This window comes from Pseudorca crassidens, chromosome 7 (genome assembly GCF_039906515.1).
Source record: "Pseudorca crassidens isolate mPseCra1 chromosome 7, mPseCra1.hap1, whole genome shotgun sequence".
Classification (NCBI taxonomy): Eukaryota; Metazoa; Chordata; class Mammalia; order Artiodactyla; family Delphinidae; genus Pseudorca; species Pseudorca crassidens.
Genome location: NC_090302.1, coordinates 21,736,897 through 21,758,390, shown reverse-complemented (window position 1 = coordinate 21,758,390; position 21,494 = coordinate 21,736,897). Strand labels below are relative to the sequence as shown.

At 41.9% G+C, this 21,494-nt stretch overlaps 1 protein-coding gene across 4 annotated transcripts in view; it reads right to left on the bottom strand.

The window, feature by feature from the left end:
• Positions 1-405: 405 nt before the first annotated feature.
• SUSD1 (sushi domain containing 1) overlaps positions 406-21,494 on the bottom strand; it is a 128,715-nt gene continuing 107,626 nt past the window's right edge. For 2 of the 4 annotated variants that reach the window (XM_067743656.1, XM_067743658.1), the window contains exons 15-17: positions 16,960-16,999; positions 5,411-5,504; positions 406-5,086 (exon numbers count right to left, since the gene is read on the bottom strand). In XM_067743656.1, the coding sequence (XP_067599757.1) occupies position 5,086; positions 5,411-5,504; positions 16,960-16,999 (135 nt within the window). In that variant the 3' untranslated portion in view covers positions 406-5,085. Of the gene's footprint in view, positions 5,087-5,410; positions 5,505-16,262; positions 16,859-16,959; positions 17,000-21,494 lie in introns of those variants that run through there. The other 2 variants (XM_067743659.1, XM_067743655.1) reach the window with 2 other exon arrangements.

Genomic DNA, 21,494 nt, shown 5'->3' with positions numbered 1-21,494 from the left:
CCACTGATGGAGGCCAAAGGGTCTCATGGGTAAGAAAACTAAAGTCTGTGGCTGGAGTGATCTGCGATGGTGGGGCAATCCCTCATTTGCATGGCAAGGGTCTGTGAGTTTCCGTGAGTCAAGTAGATACCCAGGAAAGTAACTGAGCTGGAGGAGCCATCTTGATGTGACTTTTCCCAAAAAAGGCAGATTGCCAGGGCAAGAGAACTCTAACAACGCCAGCAGTAAGGGGCTGTGGGATGCACTTTCAGGGGCAGGATCAGAGGTAGGGACGTAAGAGTTCAGGATAACGAGATGTAAAATATCTAGACACACACAACCAAAAATAAGAATGAATAACCTTGTAAGTTGAAAATTAGAACACGCTAGACAGGAGCACACACAAACATTAAATGGAGACACATATTGTGTTCTGGGATAAGAGCACTCTTTATTTAATACATCCCCAAGAAAAATATGAAGATTTTGGGGGGAACTTGACCAAATAATTCTTTAGTTTACGTATAATAAATATGTATACATGAATAAATATATAATAAAACCTGAGAATACTCTGAGAATTAACAGGAAAAGGGTGGTAACTTACTTTTAGTTGGTACTAAAAAAAAACCCCTATTTTAAACTTATAGCAGGTGGTACTGGCACAGAAATAAATCAGCAGAACAAAAGAGAAAGTTCAGAAATAGACTCTAGTATATGATTCAGTATACGAGTCAAATCACGAGGGGAAAAAAATAACAGTCAAGGAATATTCATAGAACAACTGGCTAAACCATTTAGCAAGAATAAAAAAAGACCCCTCCCGACCTCATTCCTTATACTAAAATGTTTCAGATGGATTAAAGATTTAAATTTTTTTTAACTGCTGAATTATAGTTATTACCTTGAGATTGGAAAGTCCTTCTAAGCATGGTACCAAAGGCAAAATACGTAAGGAAAAAGACTGATACATTTGACTACACAAATTTAAAGTTTTTGTGTGGCAGTGCATGACACAAACAGGTCAAAAGGGAAATAATAAAGTAGAAAATTTGTTTACAACACGTGTGACAGCTAAAAGTGAAAATTACTAATAATACAAAGAACTTTTTCAAATCAATATAAGACAAGCCAACTACTGAGAAAAAAGGCATATCACCACAACAGAATTACAAATGACCAGTCAACATGCAAATTAGTCAGAGAAATGCAAACAAAACATTGAAAGGTCATTTTTCACCTACCAGATTAATCAAGATTAAGAATATCAACGATGCCCAGGTATGTTAAGGCTTCCTGCTGGTGAGAGCATAAACTGGTATAAACTTTCTGAGATTCCTCTGACAATATGTAGTAAATCTACAATGTATATCGTTTTCATTCCAACAACTTCAAGTCTAGGAATTTAGCGTAAGTGATAACTGCATACAATTATACAGACATATGTAAGAATAGTAAACATCTGGAAATACTCTAAATGCACAATACTCAACAGAGTATTAGTTAAATAAATTATGGTACCAACTTTTAATGCCATCATGATTGACATGAAAAATGTGTCCAATGCATGTTACAAACCACATGCCTAGTTTGACCCCATTTTGGTAACCTTGAGTTATGCCCAAAAAGTATGGGTATGGATACACACACACGTCACCAGAATGACTCAGTCATTCTCTCTCTTTCTGAAACAATGGACGTACACTTTTTTAAACTGACCTGCCTCACTGCATCACCTGCCCACAAACGGACACAGAAAAATCCACACGCACTTTCCTCTCCAAAATCAGGCACTTGAATTTAACCAACGATGGCTGTGGGAGGCAAATGGTCCTTAAAACACCATTTGATTGACGTCTACTACCCACTGGTTTTCTCTCTGATGAAGGGAATGGAAAAATTAAAGGGTTAGGAAATCGGAATATGAGATTGGCCAAAAAAGGGAGCCTTGAGAATTCTTTTTTACCTCCTTTAAAATCAATTTAAATACTAACTTTATTCCAATCCACTATGGAATTTCAAGGTAATGACTTTTGCTCTGGTCTTAATCTTAAGGGCCCAGCTGCAATTTTAGGTCTGGGGTCATGGATGGACTATTACCTATTTCCCCTAGTTAACCTCCATCTATTTTGGTTGCTTGTGGCTCCTTCTAGAAGTGATGGGAGAAGGTATATCACAGTGAAAAGATGAGTATAAAAAGACACAAGTGCTATAATAGTAAAAGCAATGCATATATATATATATATATATAGTTCAGAAATATAAAGGCCTAGCTCTCCCAGGAACCCAAATGTCCTGTCAAGTCCCAGGAATGAGAACTGGACTTGCAGGCAGAATATCTGGCCCCACAATTGAAGTTACGTCTCTGTCTGAAACCATCTCTCCACTCTAAAATGGGAAAATGATAACTCCTAACCTTCCCACCACACAGAACTGCTGTGAGGATGGAATGAAAGAACATGTATAAACAAAAACTATGGTGGAGATAAATAAAAACTATGGGCACCAAAAAAAAAAAAAAATTCAGCCAGGGCACAATCTGCTCCGTATCTGGGCAACCCTCCGTTTTGATTCCTAGTCTAGAAGGGAGCTCAAGACTGGATCTTGGCACTCGCCTCTACACACTGTCCCCAAGACAGTTACTAAGGAAAAGATCCTTCTTCCATCACTATCTGAGGATCCAGCTTTATTTAATGGCACTCATAACCCAACTCTGAATGCTACCTGATCAGTCCTTCAACAGAAGGACCCTGCATGCTTCTAGGAAGACCCACTATTGGTTTCCTGAGATGCTCTTCCCGCCTTAACCAGGAATCCACTTGGGAAAAAAAGGGACGGTATTGTGGTTAAGCTACCAGGCGAATTCAGAGAACTTAAGGCTGCCTTCATGTGCATGAGAAAATGATCAGAAAAGAACTGCAGGAAAATGCTCAGCACCTACTTCTGTTAAGTATTAACACTGAGCAACTCTGTGCTATCGTTTGGAACATTTAGAGGAAGGGACAAAATCTATGTTTTTGTTACTTCAGTATTCTTTCATGAACTGCTTTTACATTTCTGCACTGTACCCAGAAGTACATTTTACTTCATATTTAGTCAGTTTTCTTAACGAGAAACTTTTGACACCAAGCAAATAGGACTTCTTCCTTTCGATGACAATTATGCTAAGTTCCCATGTGGACAAAGGTAGCTTCTTTGACAGTTAATTCTAGAACTTGAAATTAGGGGGACTACAGAGACATATGGTATTTACAGAGCTGGTAAAAAATAATAATAAGCGGGAGAAACTCAGATTCTCTCTTTGGTTAGAGGAGGCTTGGAGGAAAATCCTTACTCATCAGAGACCCTACCTAATACTAACCAAATAATTTGTAAAGATTCCAAATTTAATTCAAGAGCTGTGAAAACTGTATGAGTTTGAATTGTTGCACATAAAAAATAAAAGTTGGAAGCTATTTGTATGAGTCTATTGAGAGTTCTACTCTACAGTTCACCTGAATGAGAGCAGGAAGTGTTCTACATGTTGATCCTAAGTTGTAGTCTGAGACGACACCTCAGAGGACAAAGGACAATTATCCCTAATACTGCCCAGTACTGGCTGGGGCCAGGGCTGACAGCTGGCCTTGAAAACTCAAGCATCAGAGTATCACTTCCCTCTCTCTGACTCTTCCCAGTTGAGAGGATATGCTTTGGGTCAGATGCCCCTGGGGAAGCAGCTTCATAGAGAGTTGCCACCTGTTCTTATCATTGCTCATGTCTCCTCATCTGCCTACAAGCCCAGGCTGCTCAGATGTGTCCCTCACTGGTGCCCAGTGAGCCGGTGGAGAACACACCAGCCCACCATGTGGGAAAGGCTGCCCCTTTTCCTCAGGACTGTGGTGTCGCCCAATACTAGGACCACGTTCATATATGCTTCACCCCGAGTTGGGCAATATCACTGTCCCCTCCCACCCCTCCCCATGATTTCTAGTCTCTAGGCCTGGAGAGGGAGGGAGAAGGCATAGGAGGACACCACCATCACTTAGAGAAGCCACAAGCCTCCATCCTTCTTCTCCCTTCGTTCCTTGCTGAGCCTTGGAGTTACATTGTTGGTTAGGGAGGAAAGTTCAAGAACACTGATTCAGGCTTTAAAAGTCAAATCGAATCCACTCCATCTGTAAATTCAGCATATTGACAGTAGTTCCGGGACATGGTTCATGATAAAGTAACACTCATAGCTACCGACGTTGTAGATAAAAGGGACGATCGTGTCGCCTGCATGGTTCCCCTCCCCTATAAACACAGGACTCTGGCCGTGGGCTTCATAATGCTGCAACCCATTGTTACCACTCCACCCCCAAGTCTAAAAGGAGGCATGGAGCATTTTTAGGAAATGTTCAGTGAAAAAAAAAATTGCCAAGGCTGTTCTAAACATTCATGTGGAAGAGAACTGTCTAACTTAACAGAATACTTTTACTGGAATGAAGGCTTATGGCTTTTGAATACATATAAGACAAAAGGAACTGTATCAAAGCAACACTGCCTAACAGATATTGCAGGGAACTTACTGGAGTGGCCAGGCTAGCATACTTTCTAATTAGTGTGTCAACCAATTGTCGGAAAAGGGCTTCTGAAGTGTTTACCGTATTTGCCTATGTCAATGATCTCTAGCCTTTGCAATGACCTCCTTCATAAAGTCAAATTCTAGCCCACACTTCAGTCTATCTCATTACTTATTGTAAAAGAATGGATTCTGAATTAATGACAGAGATGCTACAAAGGAAGAGGCAGACAGTCTCTTGCATTCAGTGCCTAGAGGAGCTGACTCTCAGGCATCACTCAGAGGAGAACACAGGCCAGTCCATGTGACCTGTAGCCTGTGGTCAATATTACATTGTACATCAAGGTTCTCAAGTTCAGAGACACAGAACTGGTCGTGTAGCAGGGAAGACATCAACAATTCCCGAGTGTCCTCCTTTTGGGGGATTCCAAAGAGATAGTCACCGTCTTGAATCCAGGAATGGGATTGCAGGCCCACGCACACACAGGGCCTCTGTGCAGACACCTGAGAAGCTGTCATAACATCTGCCCCAGCAGCAGCGCATCCTCTTCACGCAGCATTGGCAATCTAGACATGGCGGAGGAAAAGAGAGTTCACTGACACTTAGGTTCTCCTGCGGTGCACCCCTGTGTGCATGGGAAGCGGTACAGGAGATGAGCCACTGCTCTGTGAGTGGTCAGGGCGCCATCACTGACCCTGCTCTCTTCCTGGGACTGGAGGGCATGCCCCTCCCTCCTGAGGTGCAGAGTTACCCGTGCCTTTCACCTGCTGAGCCTGGGACAACCTCCCGCACTCCCCCTCTGACCCTCCTCGATCCCAGCTGTTCTTCCTGACTCCAGCCCCACCCTCCCTCCATTCCACTCATTCCTCAAAAGTGACAGTCGCACATACCACACTGCTGAGAAGGAGAGGAATGCGAGGACAATCACAACAGCCAGGGAGCCTAGCCCGACGCCTACCATCTGCTGCAGCGTGAGCGATGAATCTGCGGGACAAAACCACACGCTGAACCCACAGAGCACAGAATCACGGCCCTCCACAGAGGTGCACACCCACCTGACCTCGCTCTCTTTTAACCAGAGGTTGGCCCCATTTAACAAACCATCCCAAGAATGCCCAGAGTTCCTCTGTGCCCCCTCAGTTGGTCCTGAGACCAGGGCATCAGGAAAAACTGTTCCACGACATTTTTGAAAAGGAAGCGTAAAACTGGGCCACATTCAAGTTACAAGGGATAAAAGTTGATTTGTTGGGCACACACGTACAGCACCCTGTGTTGTGTGTGTTGGTCTTCTCTCAAGTCAATTACACTTGATCGATTTTTACCGGCAGTTTTCCTTTGCGTCGAGGAAGATGTCATTCTGACGTCATTTGGACTTTTGCTCCAAAAATGGTAGCTCCAGTGATCAAATATAGCAAACAGGGACTTCCCTGGTGCTCCAGTGGTAAAGAATCTGCCACTGGGGGACGCGGGTTTGATCCCTGGTCGGGGAACTAAGACCCCACATGCTGCGGGGCAACTAAGTCCGCGCGCCACAACTACTAAGGTTGCTCGCCTCCACTAGAGCCTGCATGCCGCAAACTACAGAGCCCATGTGCTCTGGAGCCTGCGCCCACAGCTAGAGAAGAGAAAACCCGCTGCCACAAATAGAGAGAAGCCTGAGCACCACAATGAAGAGCCCGCATGCCACGACGAAAAATCCCTCATGCCTCAACAAAGATCCCGCGTGCTGCAACTAAGACCCGATGCAGCCAAAAAAATAATAATGAAAATATTAATAAAATAAATAAATCTTTAAAAGAAAAACAAACATAGCAAACAAATCCTCTCTGTTGGGTAGAGTCATCTGTCATTTCCCCTACAGGAAGCAAGGGTAGTACCTCCCTGCTCTGTTCAGCAGGTTGCCATGAAGATAAAATAAGAAAATTGATGGAAAAGCTCTTTGAAAGACATTCGTATGTTCTATTCAGAGGTGCATCGCATGTCAACTCCAGAGAGATCCCTGGCTATTCACTGAAAAACACGCACATTTGAGTTGTACATTTGGGCCAAGTGACTAAGTCAGGGCATCATGTTCTAAACCAAAGATCTCATTTTAACTTGCAAACACTTACTTAGCACTTACTATGTGCCAGACACTGTTCTAAAACCTCTCCTAACCACCCACTGGGTACCATAATAATAGCACCAGGTATTATTACACTGGGTACTGTTATTATTCGCATTTTATAGATGACGAATCCAGACATGGAGTGGTTAAGAAACTTGCCCAAGGTCACCCAGCTAGTAAATGACAAAGCCAGGATGCAAACCCAAGCTGCCTGGCTTCAGAGTCTGCTTTTGACCACAGCACCATGCTTTCCCAGTGCAGATCTGAATCCAGCTCTTTCTGCAGCAGAGTGGGTCATGTTCTCCCCCAGAAGTCAGCGGTGCTGGCCCAGATCTTTCCTCCACAGGCTGATGATTATGGGGCCTCGGGCTGTGGTTGCTCAAATTCCTCTTTGGAAGAACAAAAATCTGTACGATGGTGCCACCAGACATTGAGAAGATCTTGGGGGGCTGACTTTGCATGTATAGAATTAAAAATAAAAATGCCACCAAGTCATGGAATAAGTTTAAGGGAGTGCAATCAATTCCAAATTTTTCCAGATGATTTGTTGCAGTTGTCGTCGTTGGAACATCAAATTACAGTCATCCCTCAGTATCCATGGGGGACTGGTTCCAGGGCCCCCCTTGGATACCAAAATCCTCAGATGCTCGAGTCCCTGATATAAAAAGGTGTCGTATTTGCTTATAACCTACTGTATACTTTAAATCATCTCTAGATTATTTATAATACCTAATACAACATAAATGCTATGTATATAGTTGTAAATACAACATATTCAATAAATGCTAGGTAAATAGTTGCCAGTGTGCAGCAAATTCAAATTTTGCTTTTTAGAACTTTTTGGAATTATTTTTTCTGAATATTTTCAATCCACAGTTGGTTGAATCCATGAATGTGGAACCCGCAGATATGGAGGGCCAACTGTATTTCATGTGTCTGTACCCTCCTTTTACCAATGCACCAGGCATATGCTTACTGCTCCCCCTGGGTAATCCAACACTGCCATTGAAGAGCTGAAAACAGCAAAAGCAAACATCTGTTACCGTAAGGGGAGAGGGGCTTAAGAGGAAAAATAGCCCCTGGACTTGAGACCCTCAAAATATAGATGACTTATTTCCCTGGCAGTAATTGTAGCACATTTGAGAACCGTTCAAGCTACTTAACTTTTTCATCATCGATTCTGTGCTGTCTAATACAGTAGCCGCTAGCCACAATGTGGCTATCTAGATCTAAATTAATTTAAATTAAATTAGATTTAAAATTCAGTTTCTCAGTCATACTATTTTAAGTGCATATTTCAAGTGCCCAGTAGCCACAAGTGGTGAGTGGCTACCATACTGGACAACACAGCTTTAAAATCTTTCCATCACTGCAGAGAGTTCTACTGATCGACACTGCTCAGATCTCTACAACCAGGTCGAGAGCAATTTGATTCTACTGGAGACTCTACAGGAGAGCTGGCACCAGCAAAAGCAGCCATGGAACGTATCTCTTGCTAAAGAGCCTGGCAAATCATTACCTCAGAAAATGTCAAGAGACTTTCTAGAGGGACTTCCCTGGTGGCTCAGTGGTTAAGAATCCGCCTGCCAATGCAAGGGACACGGGTTCGATCCCTGGTCCGGGAAGATCCCACATGCCACGAAGCAACTAAGCCTGTGTGCCACAACTACTGAGCCTGCCCTCTAGAGCCCGTGAGCCACAACTACTGAGCTTGTGTGCAACAACTACTGAAGCCCGCGCGCCTAGAGCCCGTGCTCCGCAAGAAGAGAAGCCACCACAGTGAGAAGCCTGCGTGCTGCAACAAAGAGTAGCCCCCACTCGCCACAACTATAGAAAGCCCGTGTGCAGCAACGAAGACCCAACACAACCAAAAATAAATAAAATTGATTCTTTAAAAAAAAAAGAGAGAGACTTTCTAGAAAAACATGGCATGTATTGTTTGGCTACTTTTGGTATACAGAAGAAAAAAGCCTTGACATTTTTAAGAAGGCATATTATAAAACGGGAGGAGGAGTTCTGGTTAAATTAGAAATTAATAAAGAAAAAAATTAAAGGAGTGACTTGAATTTACTAGATATTAAAACAGCACAGTAAGCTCACAGTACTGTGAGCTTACTGCTCACAGTAAGCTCACACCCAGCCCTCATTTCCCCACACTGTCCACTGGGCATTGTTAGGTATTGGCTGAAGTCAAAATCCATTGTGCTTGCCACAGTTCCCTGACCATTTAGTGACTCTGTGCCAGAAGAAAGAAGAGCAGTTTCATCCAATCTGCTCATAGCTCCCACACTGACTGCTGGGAACTACGGCTTCTTCTCCCAGGTGGACACAGAGCCATCTCTTAAAGACCGTCCCTGGCCTTGACTTCAAGTTATCATCATGCACACTTTGCAAAATCTACCTCCCTTTCACAAAGTTCCATGCCCTTTGCTCATCCTCTGTCTTCCCACTTTTCACTTCTTCGTCAAGATTCCTCAAAGATCACTTGCAGTGGTTTATCCATCTCATTTGCAAATTATATGAGCCTGCTAGAATTTACTGCTTCATCCATGGCAGAAGACTTTAATGTATGGAGAGCAGTTAGCTCTTCTCTAGTTTTCAAATATCAAAGAGGACATCTTTCACCCTTAGCAGGAAGCCCAACTATTCCTTACTCTCGAGGTATGTACTGGGAAATCATCTTTATTCATTCTGTATAACATGACTTGGATTGTAGCTCCAGGCACAATTCTTGCTGGTAGAACAGTTCCTGGTTATATGTCTTTTTTTCTACATTATATATGTACTCTGTGAACATGAGTCAATCCAATCATGGTATAACCACATGTTTCTTTAGGGACTTCCCACATTAATTCCTTACTGAGAAAATGTATAACTGGCCAATGTGAATTACATTTTTCAGAGTTTTGCCATCCTCTGGTTACCTTCCTTTCCATGGTCACATGCCATGAAACCATACTTATTTTTCTTCTCAATCAATTGTAGAATATCCTTTTAGAAACCCAAGTGAGTGAGCCATGTGTTATATCCCAGACTCTCAGTGATTCATTCTTTTTTTCTTTTTTAACATCTTTATTGGGGTATAATTGCTTTACAATGGTGTGTTAGTTTCTGCTTTATAACAAAGTGAATCAGTTATACATATACATATGTTCCCATATCTCTTCCCTCTTGCGTCTCCCTCCCTCCCACCCTCCCTATCCCACCCCAGTGATTCATTCTTAAAGCGAGTAAATCCATGAGGCTTAAACTCCACCAGTCTCTGTAGGGTGGCTCCCCGAAGAGGTATAGTGCTCAGGAAGAGTGATAGGGATTCCCTGGGCTTATCTTGAACCTTTTCACTAATGGAAATATCACAGGTGTTGAAGAGCCAGTTAGAAAGGCCCTATTCCTACTCTCAGACTTCGTGACAGCTTGAGGACTTCCTATGGCTGTGGACATTTTTTCATGAATTTACACCAGCAGGGTCATTTCCTGAAAGCAACAGTTCTGTTCTCCAAAAGGCACAAATAATTAGCACTGTGACTTCTATTTAGTGTGTTAAATTTCTCTCTGCTATTCTAGGGTTCCCTTGCTTGAATCCCCTGTGGAGTAGGAGATGGCAAAGGAGATCAAAGCAGAAAACTAATTTAGAGATAAGTAAAGCCTGATGAGTCAACAACATTATTGAATTCATTCTCTATTGCAGCTTAACAAATTACCATAAGCTTAGCAGTAGCAGTCATTTATTAGCTCATAGTTCCATGGGTCAGAAGTTCAGGCACACTGTGACTGGGTCCTCAGCTCAGAGTCTTACAAGGCTGAAATAAAGATGTTGAGAGGGCTGCATTTCCCTCTGGAGGCTGTGGGGAAGAATCTGCTTCCAAGCTCATGCACGTTGTGGGCTAAATTCAGTTCCTTGCAGTTGTAGGACTGAGGTCCTCATATTCTTACTGGCCGTCAGCCAGGGGCCGCTAAGCTCCTATAGGCTGCCTGCATCCCTGCCACGTGGTCCCCTCCATCTTCAAAGCCAGCAGGAGAAACCCTTATGTCAAATCCATCTCTCCCTTGGAATCTCCAATTTCCCCTGTCTTTGACTTCTAGACACAGATTTAAAGGGCTAATGTGATTAGGTCAGGTCCATCCAGATAATCTCCCTATTCGGGACTTTAATTACATCTTCAAATCCTTTCACAGCAACAACTAGAATGGCCTTTGAATGAATAACTGAGAGAAAGTGGGTGTACCCCAAGGACCAGGAATTTGTGAGGCCATATTAGAATTCTTCCTACCACTATTATGAAGGTTTAAAATGAGTGTGACTTCCTAACATCATATACAAAAATAAACTCAAAATGGATTAAAGACCTAAATGTAAGGCCAGACACTATAAAACTCTTAGAGGAAAACACAGGAAGAACACTCTTTGACATAAATCACAGCAAGATCCTTTTTGACCCACCTCCTAGAGAAATGGAAATAAAAACAAAAATAAACAAATGGGACCTAATGAAACTTAAAGGTTTTTGCGCAGCAAAGGAAACCATAAACAAGACGAAAAGACAACCCTCTGAATGGCAGAAAATATTTGCAAACGAAGCAACTGACAAAGGATTAATCTCCAAAATATACAAGCAGCTCATGCAGCTCAATATCAAAAAAACAAACAACCCAATCCAAAAATTGGCAGAAGATCTAAGTAGACATTTCTCCAAAGAAGATATACAGATTGCCAACAAACACATGAAAGGATGCTCAACATCACTAATCATTAGAGAAATGCAAATCAAAACTACAATGAGGTATCACCTCACACCAGTCAGAATGGCCATCATCAAAAAATCTACAAACAAGGCTTCCCTGGTGGCACAGTGGTTGAGAGTCCGCCCGCTGATGCAGGGGACACGGGTTTGTGCCCCAGTCTGGGAAGATCCCACATGCCGCAGAGCAGCTAGGTCCGTGAGCCATGGCCACTGAGCCTGCGCGTCTAGAGCCTGTGCTCCACAACGGGAGAGGCCACAACAGTGAGAGGCCTGCATACCGCTAAAAAAAAAAAAAAAATCTACAAACAATAAATGCTGGAGAGGGTGTGGAGAAAAGGGAACCCTCCTGCACTGTCAGTGGGAATGTAAATTGATACAGCCACTATGGAGAACAGTATGGAGGTTCCTTAAAAAACTAAAAATAGAAATACCATATGACCCAGCAATCCCACTACTGGGCATATACCTTGAGAAAACCATAATTCAAAAAGAGTCATGTACCACAATGTTCACTACAGGTCTGTTTACAATAGCCAGGACATGGAAACAACCTAAGTGTCCATCGACCGATGAATGGATAAAGAAGATGTGGCACATATATACAATGGAATATTACTCAGCCATAAAAAGAAATGAAATTGAGTTATTTGTAGTGATGTGGATGGACCTAGAGTCTGTCATACAGAGTGAAGTAAGTCAGAAAGAGAAAAACAAATACCGTATGCTAACACATATATATGGAATCTAAAAAAAAAAAAAAGGTTCTGAAGAACCTAGGTGCAGGACAGGAATAAAGATGCAGACATAGAGAATGGACTTGAGGACACGGGGAGGGGGAAGGGTAAGCTGGGACGAAGTGAGAGAGTAGCATTGACATATATACACTACCAAGTATAAAATAGCTAGCTAGTGGGAAGCAGCTGCATCACACAGGGAGATCAGCTCAGTGCTTTGTGACCACCTAGAGGGGTGGGATAGGGAGGGTGGGAGGGAGACACAAGAGGGAGGGGATATGGGGATATATGTACACATATAGCTGATTCACTTTGTTATATAGCAGAAACTAACACAACATTGTAAAGTAATTACACTCCAATAAAGATGTTAAAAAAAATAAAATGAGTGTGAGTGTATATGTGTATACATGCATGCACATAGCATATTCATAGATAATGTACACACTAAGCTTGTACCTTGATGTTAATCTTCTCTGGCTTATTTGATAAGTATTGCACCCACTATGCTTCTTTTCTCACCAGACTGTACTGTTGGTTCCCCAGTAATCATTCAACTCAATTCAATAAATTCTGACTGAGCACCTACTGTGTGCCAGGCACTGCTCCAGCCTTCAAATGCTCTCTCTCAAGCGTATGAAATCTAGTAAGAAAAAACAAGTATACCAGTGACTCAAAAGTGTGGCAGAATGGCTAAAGAGAGGGAGGGAGAGAGATCCTGCCCTGTTGAGGAAATTTTAAACAGTGTCAAGGAGGAGATGGCATTGATTTTAATCTTGAAGAACAGGTGGGGTTGTAATAAACAGAAATTACAGGAAGGTTATAGGGCAATCCAGGTGGAAGTAAGTACATAATCGTATGAGCAAGACATAAGACACAAGACACAAGACATAAGGAGAGAAAGCAAGGGCCATATCCAGAGAAGAGCTGCCACATCGCTTTGAATGGAGAAGAATGAGAGATGCAATCAGAAGGGTACATTGGTGTCCAACTGAGGCCTTGGAAAGAAGAAAAAGAAATACTGGAGAACTGTGGATGGAACATGTCAGGGGGTAGTGTAGGCTCGAGTGAAGAGGGAAACCTGAACACTGTGATGGGAGAGGAGAAAGAGGCTTGGCCAGCCATCCAAAGGCCTCTGCTCAGGGAGTGAACACAGAAATGACAATCAGAGAGGTCTGCCCAAGTGCAAAATGTGGGCTAAATGGGAAAGAGGAGTAGTGACTAATGACTCAGAGCTTTCAGGCCTATGACTAACGGATGTTCCCTGATGACAGTTTATCATCATCTCACGTATATCAAATGACCTTGCTCTATGACTCAAGAAAGCACAGTATCATAGTACTTTGTGGCTGGAAGGGATCGCAGAGGTTTTGGAGGAAGGCAACAGAGAACCAGCCAAGTTAAATATAATTTCTAAGACACTCAGCTGATTAGTAGCAGGACTCGGGCAAAGAAGCCCAGGCCTCTGCACTTCCCATCAAACCGACTGCTGGCTCCCTGAGAGCCATCACAAAGCTCTTTTAGGGGCAATGTGCAAAAGGTAAGTAGCATAATTCATCAGAGGGCAAAGGCAAGAATGGGGCTGTTGCCTGGCATGAGTGAAACTGAAACAATTTGAGGACTTATTTGGATTCTAGTTCTCTCCAAATTACTTTCTGAAATGGCAGGCTCCAAAATTTTGGCAAAATGAGACTGCCAGGTGAGCGCACAACCCATTCTGTATGTAGACGTATACCCGCTCGAGCTGCCTTCAAAATCTCAACATAACTGGGTTTTCTATTATCTCAGCTCTTTCCAGTAGCTTGAATTCAAAGGTTCAGACTCTCTTTCAACATGAGGGGAAAAACGCGCGGCCAAAAGCCACTTAGATATTTCCAAAGCAAAATCCTTCCTGTTAACTTAATCACAGTAGAATGACTGTAGCCAGCTCTTTGGCCATTACTTCTACCCAGTTTGAGTCTGTTAATCACACTGAACAGCTGCTGAAAGCAGTGGATTCTGGAAGCTATTGTATCTGTGCCTGTCCATGATGCTCGCACATCTCCATTCTTCTGGTAAAAGCACCTCTTTTCCTGTAGGAACTCCATCCCGCCCTTAAAGCTGCAGGGAATGGATTGGCAGAAAAATTTCCAGATGTCGGAATGCATGATTGTTTTTTGTGGCCATCATTCAATTCTAGGAAAGGGGGCTTAGTCTATCTGCACGCAGAAATGTAAGAGCGCACATCTTTGTTAAGAGAGGTCCTCACTCATGGACATATATACACTACCAAATGTAAAATAGATAGCTAGTCGGAAGCAGCCGCATAGCACAGGGAGATCAGCTTGGTGCTTTGTAACCACCTAGAGGGGTGGGATAGGGAGGGTGGGAGGGAGATGCAAGAGGGAGGAGATATGGGGATATATGTATATGTATAGCTGATTCACTTTGTTATAAAGCAGAAACTAACACATTGTAAAGCAATTATACTTCAATAAAGATGTTAAAAATATATAGCGAGAAAATGCAAAAAAAAAAAAAAAAGAGGCCCTCACTTATGATGCTAAGTGAAATAAGTCAGACAGAGAAAGACAAATACAGAATGATCTCACTTATACATGGAATCTAAAAAAGCTGAATTCATAGAAATAGAGAATAGAACGGTGGTTGCCAGGGGCTGGGGGTGGGGGAAACGGGGAGATGATGGTCAAAGGGTACAAACTTCCAGTTGTAAGATAATTAAGTTCTGGGACATATTCTAATGTACAGCATGTTGACTGTAGTTAACAGTACTGTACTGCACACTTGAAAGATATTAGGAGAGTAGATCTTAAATATTCACACATACATATACACAAATTATATATATAAATATATACATATACCTATATACATAAATTACATATATATATGGTGATTATGCGAGGTAATGGAGGTATTAACTAACCTTACTGCGGTAATCATTTTGCAATAAGTACGTGAATCAAATCATCACATTGTACACCTTAAACTCACACAACGTTATATGTAAATTATTTTCTCAAGAAAATTGAAAAAAGAGAGAGAGGCCCTTGCGACCTGGCAATCTTCAATCCAAGATGGCTGACAGTCAGGTAATGTGCCTTGCCCAGTTGAAAATCCATGCCCCCTACCCTTGTTGAATTTGGTGTGAGTAGAGATAAAGACATGGGAAATGAGATTAGGGGATAAGCAGAAAACGAAGGAAGCTTATTTCTCCAGGTTCCTCCCAAATATTTCCTGCTAGGTACCCTCTACACACAGGGTAACAAACCCCCCAATTGTAAGGCACCATCCACTGGACCCTCCTGGGAAGCACCCCAGCCTGTTGTTTTATGATGCTCTGAGGTGAGGGACAGGAAGTAAGCAGTTAAACCGATACTCTGGGCTAAGAGCAGAATTCCTCAGGCTGTTGCTAGGATTCATGAACCACAAGGAAAAGTTCCAGACTCAAAAGGTCATAAACTTGACAAGATTTCTGGTATTAGCTACAAACTAATGGAATTCTTATGAATCAAATCCAGTGGCTGCCGGCTGGTTTAAAGAAATGTACTGCCAGGGGAATCCCAGCCTGGCAAACAAGGACCTGTGATTGCTCAACCCCTGAGGCAACTCCGCCACCCAGATAACTGCCCCCATGAAGCAGACGGTTTAAGTTGTAGGCACTCAGTGGGGCTCCTTCTCTCTGCCTCTCTTAGGGAAGGCTCTGGAGGAAAGGGACAAGGCTGCTCTCCCATCAGGCAGAGCCCGAGGCAGCCAACCTAACTGACCAAGTGACCCATTCTGCTGCCAGGGCAGGAGGTGCTTGCCTTTCCTGTCCAGCAGGATGTGGTCCTTGTTATGGGCCCCCTGGCCACTGCACGGTTCTTTATCTTTTCTTCCTTTCTAAATGAACGTACTGATTGTGATTATCCACCTTTCCCTTTCATATTATATACTGTGGTTTGAGAATGGTTAAGTTTGCCATTAATCATAGATTGCTAACAGATCATGAGAAGCACATCTAGATTAATTGCTAACAGATCATGAGAAGCACATCTAGACGGATCACCCCCAGGAACCCTGGTCTTGGAGCTGGATTCAGTAAGAGACCCACCTTTGAGCTGTCTTCTCCTTGGGTTCCAGTTTTGGTTGTATGGAGGATACTTTCACTTTCTTAATGGAGGGTGCTTTTCTAAACAGTGTGTGTGTATGTGTGTGCACATGCTAAGTAGCCAAAGGGTTGAAAGTAGTGGACTCCTGGTGGCTCTTTGTTTTGGTCTGCCAACATGGTTTTCTGTGCCTCTTCCTGATGGGCATCATGTCCCCCTCTCAATGCAACCCTGGTGAGGTTGCTGATCTCATTGATCTGCCCCCAACCAGCCATACCAGTAAGCCCCAAACCCAAGGTAGGCTAATCATACTACCCTATCTCCTCTTAATAGTGATTCATCCAATGGAGAGTCACTTAGCTAGGAGAAGAGACTCCCTGAATTGAAAAACTGTCTGTTCCCACTGAAGTGGCTAAGCTGGGGCAGCTGGTTCCCCCCCAACCACCACCACCACGTAGCTTATAGTAGAAGAAAATGAGGCCAACTCACACTTAGAGAGGAGATAGAGACAGATAGAAAGGGACAGTCCTACTTCTGGTGTTGAGTCCCAAGTCCCAGTTTCTGGAGGCCTGGTGATGCCACTCTGGTTCTAATTCCATAAGTTCCCACCCCTCATCCTTTTCAGCTAGGGTTTTTTGTAGGCTAGTCTGAGATGTGTTTTTGTCACCTGTGACAATTTAAAAAGAAATCTCATTAACATACACTTGATGCTGCAGAGTGGACAGAGGAGAAATAAGGAGAACAGTCTTAGGCAGAAAATGGTTTTACCTTTTACCTGAGCCCAAACTGCACAGGAGCTTCTTCTCACCTATAAAGGAAAACACAGCAACACATATAATTGGGTGGCATGTGATTTCAGTTTAAATAACACACTTTAGCCCTCCAAGTTGCAGGGTTTTATCTCTTATTTTGGACCAAACGATCTTTAAAATCTCTTCTAGCTCTAACATCTTACAATTTAGCCTTATGATCACCAAGGGTTCAAAAGGACTGGCGTGGGCAGCAGAGACAGAAGTGATCTTAGGAATGGATGACCCTAAAGCTTTCCAATGTATCTCAGGAAGCACATGCTATGAGGAAAGAGCAGGGATGGTGGTAAGTTCCATGCCCCTTGTCAGCTCTCAGCAACTGGCACTGACTGCCTGGAGAACTACAGTATGTTGAAAAGGATTCTGGGGTCACATCCAGGTTCAGCAAGAAGTAGTAATGCATGTTATGTGCAAGGCTATGAGACGGCCTGGTATATACAAATACTTCACTTCTCTAGATGATATTTCCCAGGCAAACTCAGTTACCCAAAACATAGCCAAGAACCAGGAAGAAAGCTAAAGGAACATGTATGAAAGCTCATCCGTGGTAGAAGCAACCCACAAACTCATTGGAATGAAATACCTTCTCTTCTTCTCCCCTGCTGATATTATAGGCATATTTGTCTGTTAGGAATGCTAGGATTACCATTGATTTATGATACAAGTCAGCAAAAAATTCCCCAGAGGAAACCAAATAGTAGAGGTTAAAGAAAGATTCCTTCAACTTCATTAAGTAATTCTCTTTCAAGTGACAAGCTTAGTCATTCTGGGTTTATTTTATTAAAAATTGAAAAACTATATTTACACTGATAAATTCTGGGAAAAGCTTAAAATGTCTACAAGGTTTTGAATGTGACTAAATTTTGCCTTGATGCTTAGTGCATCAAGTGCATTTAATAAAAGATAACATGCAATTCCTATACACTAATGATGAAAAATCTGAAGGAGAAATTAAGGAAACACTCCCATTTACCACTGCAACAAAAAGAATAAAATACCTAGGAATAAACCTCCCTAAGGAGACAAAAGACCTGTATGCAGAAAACTATCAGACACTGATGAAAGAAATTAAAGATGATACAAACAGATGGAGAGATATACCATGTTCTTGGATTGGAAGAATCAACATTGTGAAAATGACTATACTACCCAAAGCAATCTACAGATTCAATGCAATCCCTATCAAACTACCACTGGCATTTTTCACAGAACTAGAACAAAAAATTTCACAATTTGTATGGAAACACAAAAAAAACCCAAATAGCAAAGCAATCTTGAGAAAGAAAAATGGAGCTGGAAGAATCAGGCTCCCTGACTTTAGACCATACTACAAAGCTACAGTAATCAAGACAGTATGGTACTGGCACAAAAACAGAAAGACAGATCAATGGAACAGGATAGAAAGCCCAGAGATAAACCCATGCACATATGGTCACCTTATCTTTGATAAAGCAGGCAAGAATATACAGTGGAGAAAAGACAGCCTCTTCAATAAGTGGTGCTGGGAAAACTGGACAGTTACATGTAAAAGAATGAAATTAGAACACTTCCTAATACCATACACAAAAATAAACTCAAAGTGTATTAAAGACCTAAATGTAAGGTCAAACACTATAAGACTCTTAGAGGAAAACATAGGCAGAACACTCTATGACATAAATCACAGCAAGATCCTTTTTGACCCACCTCCTACAGAAATGAAAATAAAAACAAAAATAAACAAATGGGACCTAATGAAACTTAAAAGCTTTTGCACAGCAAAAGAAAACATAAAAAAGACAAAAAAAACCCCTCAGAATGGGAGAAAATATTTGCAAATGAAACAACTGACAAGGATTAATCTCCAAAATTTACAAGAAGCTCATGCAACTCAATATCAAAAAACAAACAACCCAATCCAAAAATGGGCAGAAGACCTAAATAGACATTTCTCCAAAGAAGATATACAGATTGCCAACAAACACATGAAAGGATGCTCAACATCACTAATCATCAGAGAAATGCAAATTAAAACTACAATGAGGTATCACCTCACACTGGTCAGAATGGCCATCATCAAAAAATCTACAAACAATAAATGCTGGAGAGGGTGTGGAGAAAAGAGAACCCTCTTGCACTGTTGGTGGGAATGTAAATTGATACAGCCACTATAGAGAACAGTATGGAGGTTCCTTAAAAAACTAAAAATAGAACTACCATATATGACCTAGCAATCCCACTACTGGGCATATACCCTGAAAATACCAAAATTCAAAAAGAGTCATGTACCACAATGTTCATTGCAGCTCTATTTACAATAGCCAGCACATGGAAACAACCTAAGTGTCCATTGACAGATGAATGGATAACGAAGATGTGGCACATATATACAATGGACTATTACTCAGCCATAAAAAGCAACGAAATTGAGTTATTTGTAGTGAGGTGGATGGAGCTGTCATACAGAGTGAAGTAAGTCAGAAAGAGAAAAACAAATACTGTATGCTAACACATATATATGGAATCTAAAAAAAAAAAAAAGGTTCTGAAGAACCTAGGTGCAGGACATGAAAAAAGACGCAGACATAGAGAATGGACTTGAGGACACGGGTAGGGGGAATGGTAAACTGGGACAAAGTGAGAGAGTGGCATGGTCATATATACACTACCAAATGTAAAACAGAGCTAGTGGGAAGCAGCCACATAGCACAGGGAGATTAGCTTGGTGCTTTGTGACCACCTAGAGGGGTGGAATAGGGAGGGTGGGAGGGATACACAAGAAGGAGGAGATATGGGGATATATGTATATGTAAAACTGATTCACTTTGTTATAAACCAGAAACTAACACACCATTGTAAAGCAATTATACTCCAATAAAGATGTTAATTAAATAATTAAAATAAAAGATAATATGCAAGAGTAACCAGTGAAGGGTATAGTTCAAGACACTGAGGAAGAAAAAGGACCTCAGACAGCAAGGCAGTTACTAGGGAACTGAGTGTATTAAAAGAGAGAAATTGAAATGGCAAGGTGAAGAAGGGAGTTCATTAAAATGGAGTGCCTTGATCAGATGTGCATTTTATGAAATACATGATGGCAGTAGTATGGAGCAAGGAGATAGGTAGAATAAGAGACAAGAAAATGAGTTAGAAAATTGATGTTCAGACAAGAGATGTCAAAAGCTAAACAGTGTTAATGAAAGAGAGGAAAGGATGATCTTAAATGGCATTAATGTGATAGAATTGACACAATTTAATGATGGACTGCACAAGAAGATAAGAAAAAAAGGAGGAGACAAGAATTATTCCTAGATTTCTGTCTTGACAACTGGGAACATGGTAATGATGTTTATTGGGACAGATATACAGAAGGAAAAACAAAAAGGGGAACTGGAAAACTCACACTTCCTGATTTACAAAGCTACAGTAATCAAAATGGTGTGGTACTAAGAATCTAGTATATAGCACAGGGAACTCTACTCAATACTCTGTAATGACCTATATGGGAAAGGAACCTAAAAAGGAGTGGATATATGTATATGTGTAACTGATTCACTTTGCTGTACAGCAGAAACTAACACAACATTGTAAATCAACTATACTCCAATAAAAAGTAATAATAATAAAAAAAAGTGTGGTACTGGTCTAAACACAGACATACAAACCAATGGAATAGTATAGAGAGCCCGGAAATAAACTCTTGCATATATATCAAATGACTTTTTTTTGGCTGTGCCTCACAGCACGCAGGATCTTAGTTCCCCTACCAGGGATCGAACCCATGCCCCCTGCAGTGGAAGCGTGGAGTCCTAATTACTGGACCGCCAGGGAATTCCCTCAAATGACTTTTTTTTTTTTTTTTTTTCGGTACGCAGGCCTCGCACCACTGTGGCCTCCCGTTGCAGAGCACAGGCTCCGGACGCACTGGCTCAGCGGCCATGGCTCACGGGCCCAGCCGCTCCGCAGCATGTGGGATCTTCCTGGACTGGGGCACGAACCCGCGTCCCCTGCATCGGCAGGCGGACTCTCAACCACTGTGCCACCAGGGAAGCCCCCCTCAAATGACTTTTGACAAGAGTACCTAAACCATTCAATGGGCAAAGGAAATCTTCAAAAAATGGTGCTGGGAAAACTGGATAACCACATGCAAAAGAATGAAGTAGGACCATTACCTAACACCATATACAAAAATTAACTCAAAATGGATCAAGCCTAAATATAAGACTTAAAACTCTTAGAAGAAAACACAAAGGAAAAGCTTTGGGAAATTACATTTGGCAATGATTTCTTAGATATGACACCAAAAGCATAGGCGACAAAAGAAAAAATAGGCAAATTGGATTTCATCAAAATTAAGAACTTTTGTGCATCAAAGGACACTATCAACAGAGTAAAAAGGCAACTCACATAATGGGAGAAAATATTTGTAAATCACATATCCAGAATATATAGCAAGCTCCTAAAACTCAACAACAAAGAAATCAATCACTTCAAAGATGGGCAAAGGACTTGAAT